The sequence below is a fragment of the Hemicordylus capensis genome, chromosome 1, assembly GCF_027244095.1.
Source record: "Hemicordylus capensis ecotype Gifberg chromosome 1, rHemCap1.1.pri, whole genome shotgun sequence".
NCBI lineage: Eukaryota > Metazoa > Chordata > Lepidosauria > Squamata > Cordylidae > Hemicordylus > Hemicordylus capensis.
In genome coordinates, this window is record NC_069657.1 from 168880242 (window position 1) to 168901626 (window position 21385).

The following is a 21385-nucleotide window of genomic DNA, read 5'->3' on the forward strand; positions in this document are numbered from 1 at the left end:
AGGTCTATATTTGAAGACCTATAAGACAGCAAGGCTAAAATTAAAAATATGATGATCACCAATATTTAAAATATTGATGGAATCATTTAGATATGGACAGAGTGACTGGGGTGCTACAATAGAGGCATGGAAGAAGTCTATAGCATGTTTGCATTATTTAGTATAAGCTGGCACTTCTAAGGCAGCCAGACGTAAAACATGATGTGTCAACCAAGGGAGAATTGAAACAGACATAGTCATCTGCAAAAGTCGTCCAGCTGAGATTAATGAAGCAGATTTCACTTTCCCCTCTGTTGAGGAACAAGATGGACTAACTAGACACTATTTATACTTTCTCAGATAACTCTTGGTTTTAAATTAGTTTTTATAGCTGAGCTCTTTTTCTCCTTCCAGCCATTAGGTCAGAGATTCTATATCTGGAATATTTCTATTTAAAGCAGCTGTGTGTGCTCCCTCCCCCACCTCCTTTCTCATATGAGGTTTTCAGAATGTTAGTGACAGAACAAAAGCTCAGGGCAATTGGCCTGCTGGAAATATTGTGCATAAGGGATATATATATATATATATATATATATATATATATATATATTTTAAGAAGAAGAAGAAGAAGAAGCAGCAGCAGCTCTGTGTCACAGCTGCTCCTAAAACATTACTGTGAGTACCTATGTGATCCATACAGTGGAGGTGATGCGAGGCTGCCCATTTTCTTAATACCTGGATGTTAGTCAATTCTCCATTGGAGTTAGATCTGATATAACATAATAATACCTTATCTTTGCCAAGCATGGAGATCTCCCTTCAGATAGCAAAGGTCATTAGTAGAATGAATTATACAACCTCAAGGCACCCAATGGAGAGAGGGAGAGGGAGATTGACTCTCGTTCTTCTCACTAGTTCATCTTTTAGGAAGTTTTAGGTGTTGAATTTTAAGCATAAATGAACTACCACTTGAACTATTACTATGAACTATTTCAAGATAGATGAACTAAAAATAAAAGCTTCATTCCACAATATACAATGATAAGATAGCATCAAGACAATTGAAAGGGAACCAAAACATGACTTTTAAAACATTCTTTATGTGGAATTCTAGATCAGTGACTAAACTAGTACAATGTTCTTATGTCAGATGTTCTTATGTTCTTCCATTGACTTGCAAATTCATGCTATTTTCTGATACTCATGTTGTTGATTAGTGCAAGGCTTGAGCTTTCTTGACAATATGGTTGTTCTCACTACCATTAAAGGAGCGGGGGGGGGGGAAGCAGGGATGGACCTTCCTTCTCCCCAGACTATCGGCAATGTCTACTTTGGTGTGTCATCTCACACCCACACTATCTGCAGTGCTCCGTGAAGTGCAGATCTCTGGAGTCCGGGATTCATTTTCCCAGCCTGCCCTCCAGGAATCCCACAATGCACCGTGTGATGAGCGTGGTGCATTGGGCGATTGCCCGGGGAGTTGGGAGCCCACCCCCCGCATACTTATATCCCTGAACCTAGAGTAAAGGGCACACTCACACCCTTTAACTCAAGTGAAAGCCTGTGGCAAATTCCTGGGCTTGCGGGGGAGGCAGCATTGGGATGGCCTGCGATCTCAGGGCTACACATAAGCAGCCAAACCTTGGCACACTTGCCCAAGCCTAGGTTTGGCTGCTCATGTGCACAGGCTCTTTGCCTTTTTATGGAACTGCAGGATGGGCTGTGCTGAAGAATGCTCATCACTTCTTCAATTGGGCTTATTTACAAACTTGTACAAGTGAAGACAGTGCTGTAAATCTGACAGTATTGAAGAGTAAAGAAATGCTGCTTTTAAACATATCCACCAAAGCATGCTTTTGAAAACAGTAAGGTAAGGAAATATCAAATCACTCATATTACATACCAAAGAGAGAGACTGTCTTTCTTCTAATCCACAATCACTATTCAAGTATGATGGAAACATATGGTGGAAAGGTAAGAGTGGTTCCAGAAAGGAATGATGAGTAAAAAGTGAAAGGCTGTGTAATGTATGTTGCAAAATTTCAACTAGAAGAACACAGCATGGAAGAAACACATGGAGAACAGCTACTCTTTTGCCTGACTGCTGAAACAGGAAAAAAACTGCTCTTCTCTGATGTCTCCATTTTCCATGACTAAGCATATCTATGTAAGTGTGAGTGCCCCTGAGAAGCTCACTAAACTAATCAAAATTCCCAACAATTTCATGGATGTTTTCTCCCAGATAGGAACCTCCTACTTCATCCCAATTGTACTTCAGGCAAACTTGACACCAGTTAGGGAGGTAAACGCCACCCGCCACCCTGCCCTGGAAGTCTTGTTAATTTTATTAAATTTGTCTAGTAAGCTTTCTTCAAATTCCTTAAATGTTTTGACCAAACTTCCAAATTCACTTCTGGCATTTCACAACTCAAAAAGATGTAGATGGATTTACAGACTTTGCACACAGTCTGATCACAATGTGCTGTGCTTTCCGCTGATTATTATTTATTATTTTATTATTATTTTGCATTTATATCCCGCTCTTTCTCCAAGGAGCCCAGAGTGGTGTACTACATACTTAGGTTTCTCCTCACAACAACCCTGTGAAGTAGGTTAGGCTGAGAGAGAAGTGACTGGCCCAGAGTCACTCAGCTAGTTTCATGGCTAAATGGGGATTTGAACTCGGGTCTCCCCGGTCCTAGTCCAGCACTCTAACCACTACACCACGCTGGCTCATTACCACGCTGATGCATCATTACCATAAAATGGAATAAAATTAATACAGCAACAGTGATTTGAGGATCACTAAGAATCTGAATTTGGGAAGGAGAAGAAGTGAAGAAATGTCTATATTACACTTTAAGTTTTCTGCCACATTAATTGCTTGTTTGAATAACTGAATGAGCCTTTCACTTATCTGGGGAAAACACATTTTTTTTCATTGAGAACAGAAACAGGTTTCCAATATCATTTAAGGGAGGTCATTATGGCTTGGATTCTCAATAATTCATACTGAAGTAGTCTCACAGAAGTCAATAAAGCTAGCTTGGTCTAGCTTTGGCTTGAAGATTGCATTATCAATGTGTTCTTTGCTTACAGAGAGTTTCAAACTTTCCCCCTAAGAGAATAGATGAGAGAGCAGAGCATCTAGTACTAAATATTGTATATTGGCTCTCTAGTTCTTTCAACCCTGCTTCATTTACCATGTACCTCCAAACAGAATGCACCTCTGTTTTCTCTGTTATTTACAGCTTCACATGCTGTAAGTAACTTTTACTCTTTTTAATAATTCCACCCTTTTACTAATTCCAGCTTCCCACAGAAGTTCAGGATAGCATACTTTGTCCCCATTTTATCCTCACTAATGTCCAGTGATTTTCATGACCAGTGGGGATTTAAACCTGGATTCCCCCAGATAATCTAGGGGCCAAACTATATGCTACATTAAGCATACTATTTATTATATTTATATACTTCCTTTCTTCCAAAAACTCAAACTCAAGGTGATGTATAATGAAAAAAATAGACATATTACAAAAAAAACCACCCCTAAAATAAAATGTATTTTAAAAGAGATCTCAAGTCTCTTTAACAGAGCTGCAATGTTCAAAAGGAAAAGGTTGATTTGACTGCCCTCATCTAACCAACTGCTAGTATGTTTCTAGACCCAAATTGGCAATTAAGTGGCATTTCATGAACACAAGCAAATCATGGTTCTGGAACAAGCTAGTACCAAGATTTCATTAATATGCTATGGGCCTAACAAGTTCACTTTAAAGGGGATGATATTTTATATTACAACAACCCTCTTATATGAGCAATTTTAGATGTTTGGGACAAGATACATTAGGAACATAGGAAGCTGCCATATACTGAGTCAGACCATTGGTCTATCTAGCTCAGTATTGTCTTCACAGACTGGTAGCGGCTTCTCTAAGGTTGCAGGCAGGAAAATCTCTCAGCCCTCTCTTGGAGAAGCCAGGGAGGGAACTTGGAACCTTCTGCTCTTCCCAGAGTGGCTCCATCCCCTGAGGGGAATATCTTACAGTGCTTACATGTAAGATATTACTGTCTCCCATTCATATGCAACCAGGGCAGACCCTGCTTAACTAAGGGGACAAGTCATGCTTGCTACCACCAGACCAGCTCTCCTCTCTCTCTCTTAAGATATATATTAATATCTTTAATATTGGGAATATTATCTTTGACATTATTCATTCATAATATATACTTTAAAATAAGAGGTTCAGTAGGATTGTGGTCTGACAATGGTATGGAAGGCTATGGAGATCGTTCACATGTCCAGGCAGACAGGGCAGAGGAGGCTTGTTTTATTCACCTTCCCCCCCAGATGAGCAAGGTCTTGTTTTGGGAGCATTGACTGCACTCCCATACGAGTGGCACTGCACAGCACAGCGGTGTAGCTCCTGAGGCCAGGACAACATGGCCCAGCCACTGGGAATCCCACAATGCACCACGCAACATGCCCAATGCATTGGGATTCTCCCAGGAGGCAGGCGCTCTGGGTGCCTGTCTCTCTGTCTGCTGAGGCTAAACATAGTCCCAACACACACACACAGTCTGGTAGCCCGGGTTAATAGCTAGGTTTCAAAGTGGGGCTAGGCAGTGCTGCTGCCCTGCTGAGATCGGGCCTGATCCCGGCGGTTCTCATGTACAGCCTAACCCAGATTGGGCTTCCCTAGCCTGGGTTAGGCTGCACATGGGAACAGCCTGATAGTAATATAATCAAGCAAGGCCAGTGTATGGGAATGGATGAAATTGTAGTTAAGGTTCGAAAATAATAGACCACAATGGTTTTAATATTTTCAGCTTAGAAATTATTTAATGACTAATATACCATTAGTAGTACCATTCAAAAAAAAAAAGAAGGAAAGATTATGCTGTCGAGTCGGTGTCAACTCCTGGCGTCCACAGAGCCCTGTGGTTGTCTTTGGTAGAATACTGGAGGGATTTACCATTGCCATCTCCTGCGCAGTATGAGATGATGCCTTTCAGCACCTTCCTATATCACTGCTGCCCAGTATAGGTGTTTCCCATATTCTGGGAAACACACCAGTGGGGGATTCAAACCAGTAACCTCTTGCTTCCTAGGCAGGTTGCTTCCCCGCTGCTCCATTAGGTGGTACTGTAGAAAACATTAATATCAAATTTGTTGGCAGCTGCCAAAATGATCCACTAATTGGAGGGATGCAATATTTCCTACTATAACAGAAAAGTATTGCAAATAGCACAATTAACTAAGTTGACAGAATTTGTTCATTTGCATGATTGGAGACAGAGTAAACCTAAGTTCTATACTGAGCAGCAGTCCTTTGTTGATTACTGGAAGTCTAAGTATAATAGATATATTAATACTTCTGTTTCTCTGAATTGTAAGATTGCTTACAATCTTCTGTGTGTTTATAATGATGGAAGGTTGAATTTGTATATTTTAATGTGCATGTATTTGCAGTTTAATTTTTCACACACTAAAAAAATGCAATAAACCAGAATCAATCATTTAAGACCGACACAACCAAACAAACAACACATAGCAGACCAAAAGTCCAATTCCACAAATATTTCAAATTAGACTGGAAGAGCAGAGTCTTAAGTCATCTGAGAAAGGACCACAATGTGGGGGGCTTGAGGGTTCCAAAGTGTAGGCATTGCCACTGAGAAGGCATGGGTCATACCAAAGTTGCACCTCTGAGAAGGGTGGGACCCAGAGCAAGGACACCCCACCCCCAAAGATAGGGACTACAGCATCAGGCAAGAGGGAATGTAATGCTAATGGTAGCTTCTCTCCTGGGACAAGCAGCAGCTGTGTTGGTGCCCAATCAAGACCACAGCAGGGGCAAGTGGTTAAATTGGATTTCTCACACATGACAGTCCTGATCCCCACCCATTCACAGTTGCTGTTTAGGAAACAAAAACTAAGCCTTCAAGGCTTAATGAAACATGTATTTGGTCCTACTCTCCAGCTATACTACACTACACTTTTCCGGGATACTGCTTGGAAGGATGTCTAAGCACTTCATACTAGACAGAAGTTCCATTAAAGTAATTTTGTGTTGAATATGTAACAGATGTAGATGTTAGGCTGTTGCAACCTCTGAGTTCCATAGGAAGAGCTAAAGACAATACACTGATTTATGGATAAAACAGCTCTGTTGAGAACAATTCATAAGCTTAGTTCAAAGTCACAAGCAACAATGAAATGAGCTGTAACAATATCTAACTTGTAAGGGATGCCTTGTCAGGATTGACTGAAGGGGAGGGGGTTATTTTTTAATTCAGAGACTTGTAATAGCCTGTTATTGGGGTGGGGGGCAAAACACACATAATACTTCAGTATTGTTGAAGTTGTGAAACAAGTCACTTGCAACATGAAATTCATATTTAGTTTAGCATTCATATCTTCAACATTAAAATCAGCTTTTTGCCATCAAGAGTAAAAATAAAAGCTGGAGGCACTTCTTCCTCTATAGGGGCCAAAACTGTCACTCCCACCTACATCTTTTCAAAAAGGTTTCTTGAGGTACAAATCTTTAAGTGACAAGACTCACAGGTAACTTATTTGCTCTCACCTTTCCCCTCTTTAATTTTTGATTTGATTTTAATGCAGCACTTTCTTTCTTTTTTTTACATAGTGTGAAGAACATGGCACAGCTATAAGTATTGTGTGTAAGAATGTGTTTCTGCTGGTGGGAGGCAGAGAGAAAGATCTGTGACCAGAAAAATATATTCATCTTTCATATATGTCAGCATTTTTGCATCCTCCCATTGTGAATGCAATGGGTGTGTGTGTGTGTGTGTGTGCGTGCGCGCGCGCGATTTGCATGGAGCACCAACATTTTTTTGAATTACAGGAGACCCTTGTTATTTGTAGGTTCTTCATCCACAGTTTTGCATATCCATGGTTGGATCATAAGGACCTAATTTCTTTATCTGCAAGGCAAAAATAGAGCTATTTTCACCTAGCCAAGGTTTCTGAGTGGTCAGAAATTACTTCTAATATCATTTCTGTCCAGCATTTTGTAGCACAGAGAGCCATTTCGTGGCTTTTTCTCCCCTCCCCCCCAAAAAAACCCAACTGAAAATTGTGGAAAGTAAGGTAAAGGTAACATTGGGCCATCGAGTCGGTGTTGACTCCTGGTGACCACAGAATCTATCTATCTATCCATCCATCCATCCATCCATCCATTTAACACCGCCCAAAATGCAAGTCTCTGGGCAGTTTACAACAAAACTATAAAAACTACAAATAAAAAGGTGAAGACATTACAACGATTTAAGATGTAAAACATTAAAACAATTAAAAACAGAATTAAAACAATATATAATTAAAAGCCTGGGTGAACAAATGACTGCTTTTTTTAAAGTTGTAAGAGATGGGGAGGCTCTTATTTCAGCAGGAAGTGTGTTCCAAAGCCTCGGAGCAACAATGGAGAAGGACCGTCCCTAAGTAGCCACCAGACAAGCCAGTGGCAACTGCAGATGGACCTCTCCAGATGATCTCAATGGGTGGTGTGGTTCATAGTGAAGAAGGCATTATCTTAAATACCCAGGGCCCAAGCTGTTTAGGGCTTTATACGTTATAACCAAAACCTTGTATTTTCCCCAGAAACTTATCAGCAACCAGTGTAGATCTTTTAAGGTAGGAATGATATGGTCTCTCCGAGATGACCCAGAGACCAACCTGGCTGCCGCATTCTGTACCAACTGCAGTTTCCAGACTATGTACAAAGGCAGTGCCACATAGAGTGCATTGCCGTAGTCAAGTCTGGAGGTGACCAGCAGATGTACTAGTCTTCTGAGGTCATTTATCTCAAGAAAGAGATGCCGTGTGATTCTCTTTGGTAGAATACAGGAGGAGTTTACCATTGCCATCTCCTGCGCAGTATGAGATTATGCCTTTCAGCATCTTCCTATATTGCTGTTGCCCGATGTAGGAGTTTCCCATGGTCTGGGAAACATACCAGTGGGGATTCAAACCAGCAACCTCGTGCTCCCTAGGCAAGTTACTTCCTCGCTGTGCCATTAGGTGGCTGGAAAGCAAGGTACTGTGCTTATTTTGCTCCCACTCCTTTTTCTTGTAATTTTCAGTACACTTCAGTATGCTTAGGAACCTAACCCCCCATAAGGTTAAGGTCTCTTTATTCATGGTTTTGTTATCCACAGAAATAGGCAGGGACGAAACCCCCATGAATAAAAAGAGCCTCTTATATTTGTCCTCTTGCAAGTTTCTGCGAGACATGGGAATTTGGAATATGCATACTCAGGCCCCTGGTTGACAGCTCACTCGCTTCAAATGCAGCTAACCCAAAGTCAGGGACACCTTGGTACTTTTCTTGGGTCTCTTCATCACTTTCACATTATGGCTCTGAAGAAGTGGAGGTCATCTTTGACTACAGCCAATTCCCTGATCAACCCTACAGGTGAATCACAGTTACAGGCCTTGCTGGGCAAAGTTTGTGCCCATTTGCAGAAGTTTGAAGAGAGGTTGGGTGGAGGTCCATTGGGGCAAGAAGGAGCTCGGCCACAGGGGCAGGTGCCACCCCCCAGCTGGAGAGTAGCACAACTTCTGTGGACATCGGGGGAGGCAATGCTTATTGCAGCCAATGCTCATCCCAGGAGGATTGTAGTCCTTTGGGGAGAGATCAGCCCCCAGGTCATGGTGTTGGAGGGAGTGTGGGCTCAACTCATATTTACTGATTTCCCCCTTGACACAAGTTGACCCGGTGTGGATGCAAACCCCAGCAGTGTCGCCTTGGAACAAACAATGAGTGGCAAGAGTGGAAACATGTAGTCAGGATGCACTCTACTCCTATCATGAGGCACATAGCTTTCAGTATTTGAAGCACAAAGGGATCTGGCTCACCTGCTTTGCGCCAGTTGTGCCTTCTACTTTTCCCCTGACTTTGGTTCCTGTCAGCACCAGCCCAGGGTCATTCATGCTGCCAGTCCTTCCACAAGCGGCTTTCAGGCCAAAGAATCATTCCTAGTAGCAGCTGCATCAGCCGGTGCTCAGACACTAGCCAAGCCTGCAGAGTATGAGTGTTGCAGCTACCAGCAACGTGCCCATACCTGCCTCTTCAGCAAATGCCATGGATACCCCAGTGCAGGCTCAGAGCATGGTGGCCTCAGTGAGACAAGGCTGGGAACAATGAGTGAGGGATATTCAGCCCCCAGGGACATCAGAACAGTCAGAGCAGCTGTGCTGGAGTCTGGAATACCACAGACCACTTCAGATAACAACCTAGTTCCCACGGGGCACATGTCAGGGCTGTGGGGTATAAATCTGTTCATGGGTAGTGGGCCTACTTTCCCAATGGAGGACAGGTGGAGTGAATCCCTTTTGGTATAGGAGCAAGTATTCTTCCCAATGCAACCCCCATATGGAATTTTCTGTTATCTTCAACGGGCTACAAAAGAAAAAAAATGGCAGAAAGTATGTAGCTTATTTTCCCTTTTGTTTCAGGATCCCGAGTTGAAGTTGCTCATGAAAGATGGTGTGCTTACGATCCTCCCTGAAGAAGTGGAGTGACTTAAGCAACCCAAGGCTGAATGTAATTGGGACACCTGGCTTTCAGATTACACCATCTTCATAGCAGTGGCAATCCAGGCTCTGCCATGGAGGGCCTTCTCACTTATTAAGTACCTAGACATTATTGGCATAGATTACATCCCTTATGTGGGGTTCTTGGATGGCTAATGATGAACTTTTCTGCATACGCTGTGCTATGGACAGATCTGTCTCATGGGAGAAGAAAGTAGGGATGGGTCCAGACCGGTCCGGAGGCCATTGTAAAGGCCTCCAGATTTTCCGGACCGGTCCAGACCTGGCCGGTTCAGTTCGGGTGGAGGGGGTAGCTTTAAGGGCGGGGAGGGTTTACTTACCCCTCCCGCCGCTTTCCCCCCTCCAGGGCTCGTATATATTGTAATAATTGGGGCGGCAGAATACCTCCCTGCCACCCCTTGTCCCTCTGAGGGTTAGGAGTCCAGGATGGGGTGGGCGCGCGCGCGCTGCTCTGCAAAGGGAAGATCCTGTTGCTGAGGGACTCCGACTCACGTTTTAGAAGGTAACTGCTGCTGGCAACGGTAAACCCCAACTAGAAGCCGGCACAGCACCGAGCCGGCCTCCAGCGCCTCTCCACCCGGCGGCTCCCCCATTCTGAGCCACCGCCAGCAGCCACTGAGAAGAGCTCCGCCAGGGAGGATGCGCCGACGTGCCCAGACCACCCTCACTTCTGGCTCCCTGGCCACTTCCCCCCACATACAGCGTGGCTGCCTGCTTCTCCTCCTCCCATCGGGCCAGGATCTTCCCTATGCAGAGCAGCGCTCGTGCGCCCACCCCATCCTGGAGGCTGCATTCAGAGGGACAAGGGGCGGCAGGGAGGTATCCTGCCACCCCAAATATTACAATATATACGAGCCCTGGAGAGGGGAAAGCGGTGGGAGGGGTAAGTAAACCCTCCCCGCCCTTAAAGGAACCCACCCCACAGTGCCGGACCGCAGCTCTGCGGTTCCGTGCACACCCCTAGAAGAAAGACGAGTTGTGGTCGTATATCAGGTCCCAAGACAAAGCACTGGTTGGCAAGTGGGCAGACAGTAGCAACATGCTTTCAGTGGGCATGGCCTCCAGCCCTTATTGAAAAGCTAAGGCCAGGAAGGAAGGGATGTTGAGGAATACAGGAAAATTGGTTTGATGGGATTTTAATACTTCTGGCAAAGATTTTCACTCACCCTGCAAGTATAAGCATGAATGTCCCCATTGTGGAAAGGCCCACCCAGCAGTTAACAGCTCTAGGGTTCGAGCGACTCGCAAGGCTACCAGGAGTGCAATAAACAGACAGTTGCAAGGTGGAGCTCCCCTTAAGGGACCTCAGGCAAGAGGTCCGAACACTGATCGTGTGGGTTAGGAAAGCACTCCATCCAAGGTTGGAGCAGGAAAGCTGGACACCTGCCTGATGCCCATAAGAACTTTTTTTTTTTTGGTAATCAGATTTGTTTTATATTTTTAGCTTAATATTTTAATTGTGTCATTTTTACAATCTTGTTTTTAAATTCTGCTGTAAACCACCTTAGGATTGTTTTAATAAAGGGCGGTATATAAATTTAACAATCAAACTAACAAACAAACCAGCAGCCCTGCGGGATCAGGCCCAAGGCCCATCTAACCCAGCATCCTGTTTCACACAGTGGCCCACCAGATGCTGCTGGGAAGCCCACAGGCAGAAGCTGAAAGCATGCCCTCTCTCCTGCTGTTACTCCCTTGCCACTTGTATTCCGAAGCATCCTGCCTCTGAGGCTGGAGGTGGCCTATAGCCCTCAGACCAGTAGCCATTGATAGACCTCGCCTCCATGGAGTTATCCAGGGGCGGAGCCACCACTGGGCAAATGGGTTCAAAGAACCAGGGCCACTGCCAATCAGGGGCCACACCTCGCAGCCCTGACACTCACCCCCCACCCATGTCTGACGTCAGATGCGGGGGTGCTGGTTTAGCTCCCAAGAGTGGGCTGTGCAGCCCCTGTTCGGGAGTTAAATGGTGCTGCCTTTGCAGTGTGAGGAGCGGCTCTTCCCTGCCTTTAAGGCAGGGAAGAGCTGCTCCTGTTTGTGCTGTGAACACAGCCCCAGTCTAGCTCCCGAAGGGGCCGCATGGAAGGAAGGAGGGAAAGCATTGCTCTCATGTTATCTGGCTATCTGAGTGGTGGGTCAGGGGCTGTGGCAGTGCTCCTTCCTGTGGCAGGGGAAGCTGCAGAAAGGCATATATAGTATTAGTCTTTGGTATCACTGAGACGAGAGCGAGTTGTCCAAATGTCCATCAGAGTTATTTATTAGTTCATGTTATGGCACTAGCTGCCAAATTCATGCGGGGCTTTAATTATGAGTTGTGCTTGAGACAGGCCTTGTCTGCTTTGGCTATCCTGGCCCGTCTCACCATGACTCTTAATGGCGCACCTCCTGGCACTGCAGCAAATAGCACTGCTGAGCAGGTGCCCAAATGCCATCTTAGTTTGGGGGTCTTATTACTACTGCTCCCCGGCTTCTTTTATTTCCATCAGACTCCATGTTGCATTTGACTGCGTTTTATGGTGGTTATTGATAGACATTGCCCAGGCAGTTTTCCTGTGCCCTTTTCTCACAGTTTTGAGATGCTGGGGACAGAGTGGTGTCAGCCACACAGGTCTTCTTGTGTCATGAATCCACATAGATCCACACAGGTCTTTTTGTGTCATGCCATTGCTGTTCAGTACTACTATTACAAATATTTAAATACTGGTTTTCAACAAAAATAATTGAAGCAGTTCACATAGAAAAAGAAATAAGAGGAATAAGAGCAAACCCGTGCTTGTGGTAGCAAGCATGTCTTGTCCCCTTAGCTAAGTAGGGTCCACCCTGGTTGCATATGAATGGGAGACTAGAAGTGTGAGCACTGTAAGATATCCCCCTCAGGGGATGGAGCCGCTCTGGGAAAAGCAGAAGCTTCCAAGTTCCCTCCCTGGCTTCTCCAAGATAGGGCTGAGAGAGATTCCTGCTTGCAACCTTGGAGAAGCTGCTGCCAGTCTGTGTAGACAATACTGAGCTAGACAGACCTATGGTCTGACTCAGTATATGGCAGCTTCCTATGTTCCTAACCCTATTCCCTGATCCCTTTCCATTATAGACTAATCATGAATTCTCTATAAACTTGTCAAAGCAGTAACTAATGGGGCCATTGCAAAGATAAAAGGGTGGTCCAGTAATGTAAGGATTGCCACTGGTGCTGGCAGTGAAGTGAAATATAGCTGATGACCTATCCAATCTTTACACCCAAGTAAAAGCTTAAGTAAAAAGCTAAGTAAAAGCTTTTGCACAGCAGTATTACATTTAAATTAGGTCACAACTTTAGAGGAAGAATGATAAAAGCTACAACGTGAAGTATTTTTCCTTGTCTTGTGGAAGGTCATGAGAAATGGGGAATGCCTATGTTCCATTTTTTTTAAAAAAACATGGCTGCATAGATAAGCTAGAATAAGATATAATGTCATTGTTTAAACAGTTCAAAACCTAAAGGCAAAATAAAGTTATCATGCTGTAAAACGTTATGACTTTTAAGTCAATATTATTAGAAAGAGCTTACTCACTGTTACTGAACCTTGGTTAATTTTCCTATCAGGAAGACTGAGCTATCGAAAAGAGAGTTTGTAAATGGCTGCCTCTAGCCTTGTTCACACATTGTATTCAATACACATACCATCTGTGTACACATGGACAGTTACGTTGAACACACAAACAGCAGTATTTTTTCTCTCGGTACTTGTATATAGGATGGTCTGTATCCAAGTTCACTTTTAAATGAATGCATGTACAGTCAAACAAAAACATGTACATGTGTACAATCACTTGTACACACGTACTTAACAACATAAGCCGTTGAACAGGCTTTCCGTTAGTAGCAATGTAATAATGTTGCTGGCCCTCCAGTCTGTAGTTTTCCAGTTCTTCCGTGGGTCCTATACAACTTCTACATTGACATCCCCACTGGTAATCCTGATTACTAGTACTACATTCTGACACCTTCATACACGGCAAGGAGTGGCTTAAGTATGGTATAAAGCATATATGAGCAAAACATACACAAGCCCCTGCTAAATAGGCAAAAAAGGTTGTTATATTTAGCCAGGAAAGAGCAACTGTCCCTATTAAATCCAGCATAGTATTGCTTCCAGTGACTGTCATCGGTATCTTCCTTGTGTTTCTATTATGAGCCTCTTTGGCACCATCTTCTCATTGTTTTTGCTACGTCAATCTGTTTGAGGACTTTTTTAAAAACAGTATATAAATAATCTTCTTATTATCATCATCTTTGGCTAGCCATAAGCCATGGCACCATCCAGAAGACTCCAACTCTGTGTTGGATTCCAGACTGTGTCTTGAACCTCCTGCTCTCACTGCAGAAAAAGCTGGATGAGGGTGGAGAAGCAAGGAGGAACCTCATAGCTATCACTGCGTGGTGGAAGGATCCTGTGACTCATCTCTGTTCACTCAGTGCAAATGAGACATAAGCAACCACTCCAGGCTATACAATCCAGATCCCCAGCACAGCTGCTCATCAGGTCACAGTCAAAGCTTCCATAACCTGTGCTGTGGTGCAGTTTGGTTATAACATGAACATAGAGCCAACACAGGCCATTATAACATTGTGCCACTACAGCCAGTATCAGCAAGCCCTTAAATGTGTTCAGTAATTACTGCTCACTTTGCCTTATGCTGCTCACTTTGCCTTGCCACTTCCTCCAATCTCCTTCATCTAACATATCATTAAATTAAGTTCTTTAAATAAACACAAACAACAGATTCAGAGAGCATAATTTCTCTTACAAATGCTTCTGGGTGTTCAAAATCATATTTAAAAGGGTTTCACGGTTGTTTCTTTTTTAAAGCATTTGCCACTGGCATTTTTAATTTTTGAGGAGCTTTTCCCCTTCTTTACTGTTTATAAATTAAAATCAGAAATGTGAGTTCAAAGCTTAGTTGAGTGTGTTCACACAGCTGTAGGACTTTATATTTTAAGTAACATACCAGGCCAGTTTATCAGTTTACAGATCTGGTGCTATAAGAAAGCAGACATGAAAAGCCAAAGCATTTCTTGGAATACTGAACAAATTTAAGCATATTTTTCCTTCCTTTTCTTTCAAGTTCCATTTCCTGTGGCACTTTCGTATTTATAAATATTTGGAATTTGACTGATATGCTTCACTAATAAATTAGAATTCAGAGAACTTCAGTTTTTGAAAATATATGTTTAGCACTTATCATTGCAATGATAGGCAAGGAAAGAAAGGAGGGCTTCTCCCCCCACCATTCCTGATTTCTTAAGGCTGATTCACACAGTGCTCCCGTGCATTAGGCTCTACACACTCTAGTTACTCATAGGAGTGACTCTTGGGTTCACACATAACTTTCTCATGCAATAGAACATTTTATAGGAACTAGAGTAATGTTAAGCAAAAGAAGGCAGGGCTCCTGTACCTTTAATATGTATGCAGAAGTTAGCATTGCACCACACACACATACGGCAACAACTTTTCTCATCCTTGCAAGACAAGCTGCCCTTGCTGAAATTCCCTCTTCTGAACAACCATTAAAAAGGTACAGATCAGAAGCCATTTCCTCTTGTGTCTGATTGAGTGACTGTGAACTAACACTATATGCATATCGTCGTATAGGAGTTTGTCCGTGCAATTTGTTGCCTGCAAAAAGGAGAAGCAAGTCACTTCTGTGGGCGAGAAACACTCCGTATAAATGTTTGCACAAAATATTGTGTGTTGGCAGGAAAGCATGAAAGCCTGACAATCACTCCCCAAATTCCACTGTATGGAGTAGGTAGAGAGGGTGAAGTTCCTCTGAAATTACTGTTTAACAACTAACGCAAACTGGTTATGTATATTTAAGGGCAATGATATCAAAATTATGGACTCGATTACAACAGCAATGAATGCACCACTGAGAGACCTAAAAGGCCAAGTTGAATAAAGATCATCCTGGAGAACATCTATCTATGTGGTCGCTAAGAGTCGACACCGACTTGACGGCACTTAATCAATCAATATCAAAATAAGAATACAGTGCAGTAGACCTGTGCAATTATTTGGATCTGAATAGCTAAAGCCAAATAATGCATTCAGCCCCACTGGTTAGGAATGTGCCCAAATCGTACATTCCATTCATTCACAGTAGACAAATTAGCTATAGCCCTGGTGTTTCTGGTGTCTCCTTTATTATTGCACAAGTTGCCTATTCAAGCTTTAGAGTGTTACTCACTGAGTAATGAGACTAATTCTGGGTGGGGAGACAGCAGAATTTTTAATTCATTAGTAATCATGGGGTATAGGCAGATTGTTTGACTGACTAGCCAAACGGGAAACATCCAGACACACAAAACACATCAAGGTTGTAAATCAATTTTTATTTTAAGGGTGTTATTAACTCTGAGGTATTATTGCATGATAAATAAATGCTTTAAGTCCAAAGCTTAAAGCTGATTTTTAACGATGATTACAAAGCAATCCAAGGAAAGAGTTAAATAGTTTGTTAAAAGTTAAGCAAGCATTCTGTTCTAAATATATAGCCTTTTGTTTCTTTCCAATACATAATGGATCACACCAGCTTGGTAAGGCTGCTGTTTTCTTAACAGACTGGCTTTGCCTATTATGGGACCACACCTATTTCCCCTGGGAAAAGGACACACAAATTTTGCCTTGAGTTAAACCATGCAATGGCAATTATAGGGAAAGGGTACATTCTTTCCCATCTTTAGGGTGGATCACCTTACATCTCAGAAAACAGAAGAACTTAATTGCTCTCATCATTACCTTGGCTTGCAAAACTACAAAAATGGTCAGGGGCTCATAACATTATCCATGCCTTTAAAAAGCTTAAGGGTCATATTTATCTAACAGATTTTTACAATTCTCAGGTCCACATATTTGACACTGTACTACTGTCTTTCGCAATGCCTCTTATCACTAATGGCTCTGCAAATAAAATATTCAGGGATTATGGTTATAGATTTTTTGTTCAGCTCAGTAACCCATTTGGGTTCTGATCTACCAAGCTCCCTGATATACACATGCATGTGTGTTATCAAGGCTTTTTATATTCTTCTGTTTTCCACAATAGCTTCCCCATGCTTCATCTGAAACATTTTAGATCCACATGCACAACACATGTTTATTAAATACACTTAACCCATTTGCCTGTAAAGCAGGGGTAATGGACAGGAAATTCTTCGTGTGTGTGTGTGTGTGTGTGTGTGTTTGTACCTAAACATGGGAGAGAGAGTGATACCTACCCCATTTCCTGATTGTGATTTGGCATATTATTTGACTTATTTAGTAAAAACAAAAACTGCAAATTAACTGCTGTTTTTCCAAGACTATGGGAAACTCCTAGATTGGGCAGCAGTGATATAGGAAGATGTTCAAAGGCATCATCTCATACTGCATGGGGGGGCGGGGGGTCAATGGTAAACCCCTCCCATATTCTACCAAGAAAACCACACGACTCTGTGGTCAGCAGGAGTCGACACCAACTCAATGGCACAACCTTTCCTTTCTATACAACATACAGACAAACACTTGCCAAGGGGTAACTAACAATAACTGCTGCACATTTCCCACCAGGTGTTGAGAAGAAGCTTATCATTCCCTTGCTGCTTCCCTGGATTTCTGATCAGGTGCAGAAGTGTGTCATATTATCCTCATCATTTGACAGGCCAATATATATGGCCCAGTACAGGGGACCACATTACAACCTGGTTGAGTTTTGCTCAACTGTCTGTATTAATTAAAACGTGGTGTAATTTTCCCCCCAGTCACATATTCTCAACTGTTGTAAAGGTTGGGAGTCTTATGAAGTAGTAAACTACCCCAGATTTAAGACTTGAGTAAGTAGGTCTTATGGACCTATGAAGCAACCTTCTGTACTGACTGGCAGCAGCTCTCCAAAGTCTTTGTCAGACCTTTTGAAGACTTTGTCAGAGTCTGGAACCTTCTGCAAAGGACCAAAGCACATCCTGTACCACTGAGCTACAGCCTCATCCGTATTTATCGAGCTGGCCAGGTTTACTAAATAGATATATGCAAACTGTGGTAAGTTTCCAATTTATTAAATTAAATTAAATTATTTATATTTACATTTTATGCCCTGCTGCAGCCCCTTCAAAGAGCCCAGAGCAATGTACGTGTTTAACCTCACAATAACCCTGTGAGATAGGTTAGGCTGAGAGAAGGTGAAGAGTCACTGGGTGAGTTTCATAGCTGAATGGGTATTTAAACTCGTGTCTACCCAGTCCTAGTCCAACACTCTAACTACTACCTTTATGATAACCTGTTTCATGCTCAGAATGGAGCTGATATTGTAGCCGCCACGGAAAATAGTAAGCCTGGTTAAAAGGGGTGACTTTAAGCTGGAAGCACTGGGTGAAGACTTAAAGTCACTGCAGACCCTGACACCCCTATGATAATTAGTGCAAACAGATATGGATGGAATAGGAATGTGTGGTGAAGAGGAACAGATGGAGGCAGAAGTGCTGGCATTTTCACCAGCCATTCAGTGCCTTTGGGTGTGAGTAGGACATTTCACATGTACTTCACTGTTTAAATGTAATCGGATTGCAAATCACTGTAGTATGTGACCAAGATTTGGAAAGGTGAGAGTGCAGGCAATCACTCCTCCTAAGAAACAATTCCATGCAGGCTGCTTTTGAAAACTGAAAAGCTTCCTATTAAAAGAGAGAGGCTAAAAACTTTTATAGAGGCTGGCTAGCTACTTGTAAAGATAAAATGTTCTCAAGAAGGCAGCTCCACTAAACGCCATCACAGCTGCAAGTGTCAATCCAGCACAATTCCCAAGCCAGTCTGAGAATTATTCTTGTAAATAAAGAGCACAGCTTGAAACACTGACTTTTTCTGATCAAAAAGTGTCCTGGAGACAACTGAACAGTTTTAGGTCAGGCAAAGGCCTCCGTTTCTGGTGGGAGTTTTTATTATTTTCACAAAAGGCACTGTATTTAGAGAGTGCACAAAATTGTATTTCCTCAGAGCAATCCTGATTCTATCTAATGATTTTTCTACTTTGTATATGGTGGGTTTAAAAATGTATTTAAAGAAATTTCAAAATCATTTCCAGTAACAATCTTAATAGCTGTAAGAACAGCTCATTTTTATCTCGTGCACAAATCAAATGAAGAAACTATAATCACCGTTTAAACAAGTATCTTAAAAAAAAACCTCACTATTTTCATGCTGCTAATGTTATTCTACTAGTAAAAATGAAACAATTTAAAATTACTCTTGATGATATCTACCACACTGAATATTAAACTAAAAAAATGAATGCATGTGGATGATAAGAGATACATTATCTAATGGATGATAAGGGATAAATTATCTAAGTTAATTACTGAATGAACACTTATCTATTCATTAGACAATTCATTTCTAAGCTCTTATTCACAGTGCTAAAATGTTTTGCTGCAAAAGAAGCAGACTGGACAAAAAAGACATCCTTTACATTTTACTTATGTCATGAGACTATTTTTAACAAAACTGCATTCTGATTTGGGATCTAGACTCCTGTTCTAAAATAATACATGGAGACAGACTTTAAAGTTGTGGCAAAAGGCACGACCTCATATAGACAGAAATATTTCGTGTGTTCCGATTCTGTATACCCATTTTGTTATCCTTATTTTAAAGAACAGCACATACCTCATACACCATACACATTGGTAAACTGTTTCTCTTCAGTATAGGGGGTGGATAACAAACAGCACCTGGTCAGAATACTGATAATTGTTAAGTTAAGCTTGTACTGTTGTACTATGGTGATTACCACTGCAAGCATGGCCGTAAAGATCAGTTGAAGAGATCTCTTGCCAGCATCTCAGAAACGTTTCCCCAACACCCTGTAGTCCATTAACCTGAACACAGATAATAGCTCCTATGCACAGTTTCGGAAGGCAAGCTACCACTGATCCATTTTCTTCTCCCAGGCCTGGGGATTATTCACCAGACACTAAGGCCAGGTAGAATATATGCAAATCAAACAACATGGGCATAAAGCTTACCAGGCAGTTATGCCACACATATCCAACATGATTGGTATGTTCATAATCATTCTAAAACAGTGTGCTGAACATCAGCTAGCTCCCCGTCAGTGTTCCCTCTAACAGCGATTCCCATTAGGGATGTGCACGGGAGGGTGGTTTGAAGGCAGTGGGGGTCTCCCTTTAAGGGCGGGGGAGGGTGCACTTTCCCCCTGTAGGCATCAGGTTTTTTTTCAAGCCCATCGGGGCAGCAGCGTACCTCCCTGCCAACCTGTTGCCCTCGTCTTCCGGATATGACTGGAAGCCACCGACATGCCAGTGCGTGCAGGCACGTCAGCGACTTCCAGTCATATCCAGAAGACGAGGGCAACAGGTTGGCAGGGAGGTACGCTGTTGCCCTGATGGGCTATTAAAAAGAACTGTCACCAGCGGGGGGAAAGCGGCAGGAGGGGTAAGTGCACCCTTCCCCCGCTCTTAAAGCAAGACCCCCACCACTTCTGAACTGGTGGAACCACTGGTTCTTCGAACTGGTTCCGTGCACATCCCTAATTCCCAGATGTTGTTCACTACAGCTCCAAGCTCCCCAACTACAATGGCTTTTGGCTGGAGATTGTGGGAGTTGTAGTCAACAACATCTGGGAACCCCTGTTAGAGGGAACACTGCTCCCCATCCCACGTCACCAATGCATTCCTTAGGCACGCCCCCTGCTCTCCCTGTGTTCGATGCCTGTCCAAGGACCGCAATGTAGGGATGTGCATGAACTGGCTTGAACAACCGGCTGTTCGGCTAGTTCAAAGGCGGAGGGTCAGACTTTAAGGGCGGGGGAGGGTGCACTTACCCTTCCCTCTGCTTCCCCCCGCCAGTGCTCCATTATTCAAGCCTCCTTCGGGGTGGCAGCATTCCTCCCTGCCGGCCTGGCCCCTCTTTGCCCGGAAGTACCCGGTGTGCATGCATGCATATGTCACACGTGCACCTGCCCAACATGCATGTGCGTGAGTGCAACATATGTGCACCAAGTACTTCCGGGCAAAGAGGGGGCAGGGCGGCAGGATGGTATGCTGCCGACCCACAGGAGCCTTGAATAACGGAGCGCCAGTGGGGGGAAGTGGAGGGAGGGACAAGTGCACCCTCCCCTGCCCTTAAAGTCCAACCCCCACTCGCCTTCAAACCACCCCCGCCTCATTCCATGCACATCCCTAGCGCAGTGTTGAACCCAGGAACATTTCCCGTCTTCTTCATGATTGCTGAATCCAAGAAGAGCAGGGGATGCAACTAAGGAGTGTGCCAGCATGAGGACAGCAACAGCTGGCCCACTGCTCTTTATCCTTTACCTGGTCATAGCATACCTAGTTTTAGAACTGGGCTAGAGTTGCAACCTTTTCCTGTTAGCCCTTCTGTGCCTTTAAAAACAGCTGAAAGACAAGCAGAAATTTCAAATGTGAAAAACCCTCCCCCGCCCCCCCCAAATGGAAATTCATTGATGCAAAAAACTTCACCTGCTGAATTATCTATCACACAACTGTTGTAAAGCTACAGGAACCCCAGCAAGAATAAAAGGTGGGAAACAATGATGTGTCTCCACCATCTTATATAATTTCAATACTCACACATCTTAGGGCTGCCAGACCAGATGCACATGGAAGTTCTGTGAACTGAGCTCCCAACTTCTTCTCTGTTTGAAAAAACAGCCATGGGACCCTGATTTGGATTGTGGCCACAGCATGGGCCAGGCTGTGTGTAGCTTTCATCCTTTCCCCTGTGCTGCAGACATGATGCAAATCACACACTCTTACCACTGCCATGCCAG

General features: G+C 43.3%; 1 protein-coding gene across 13 annotated transcripts in view; it reads right to left on the bottom strand.

The window, feature by feature from the left end:
• NCKAP5 (NCK associated protein 5) overlaps window positions 1-21385 on the bottom strand; it is a 930794-nt gene that overhangs the window by 798929 nt on the left and 110480 nt on the right. For 6 of the 13 annotated variants that reach the window (XM_053253151.1, XM_053253227.1, XM_053253159.1 and 3 more), the window contains exon 4: window positions 21186-21339. The exons of the other annotated variants lie outside the window; for them this stretch is intronic. In XM_053253151.1, coding sequence (XP_053109126.1) covers window positions 21186-21326 — 141 coding nt within the window. In that variant the 5' untranslated portion in view covers window positions 21327-21339. The remainder of the gene's footprint in view (window positions 1-21185; window positions 21340-21385) is intronic. 13 annotated transcript variants of the gene reach the window in all.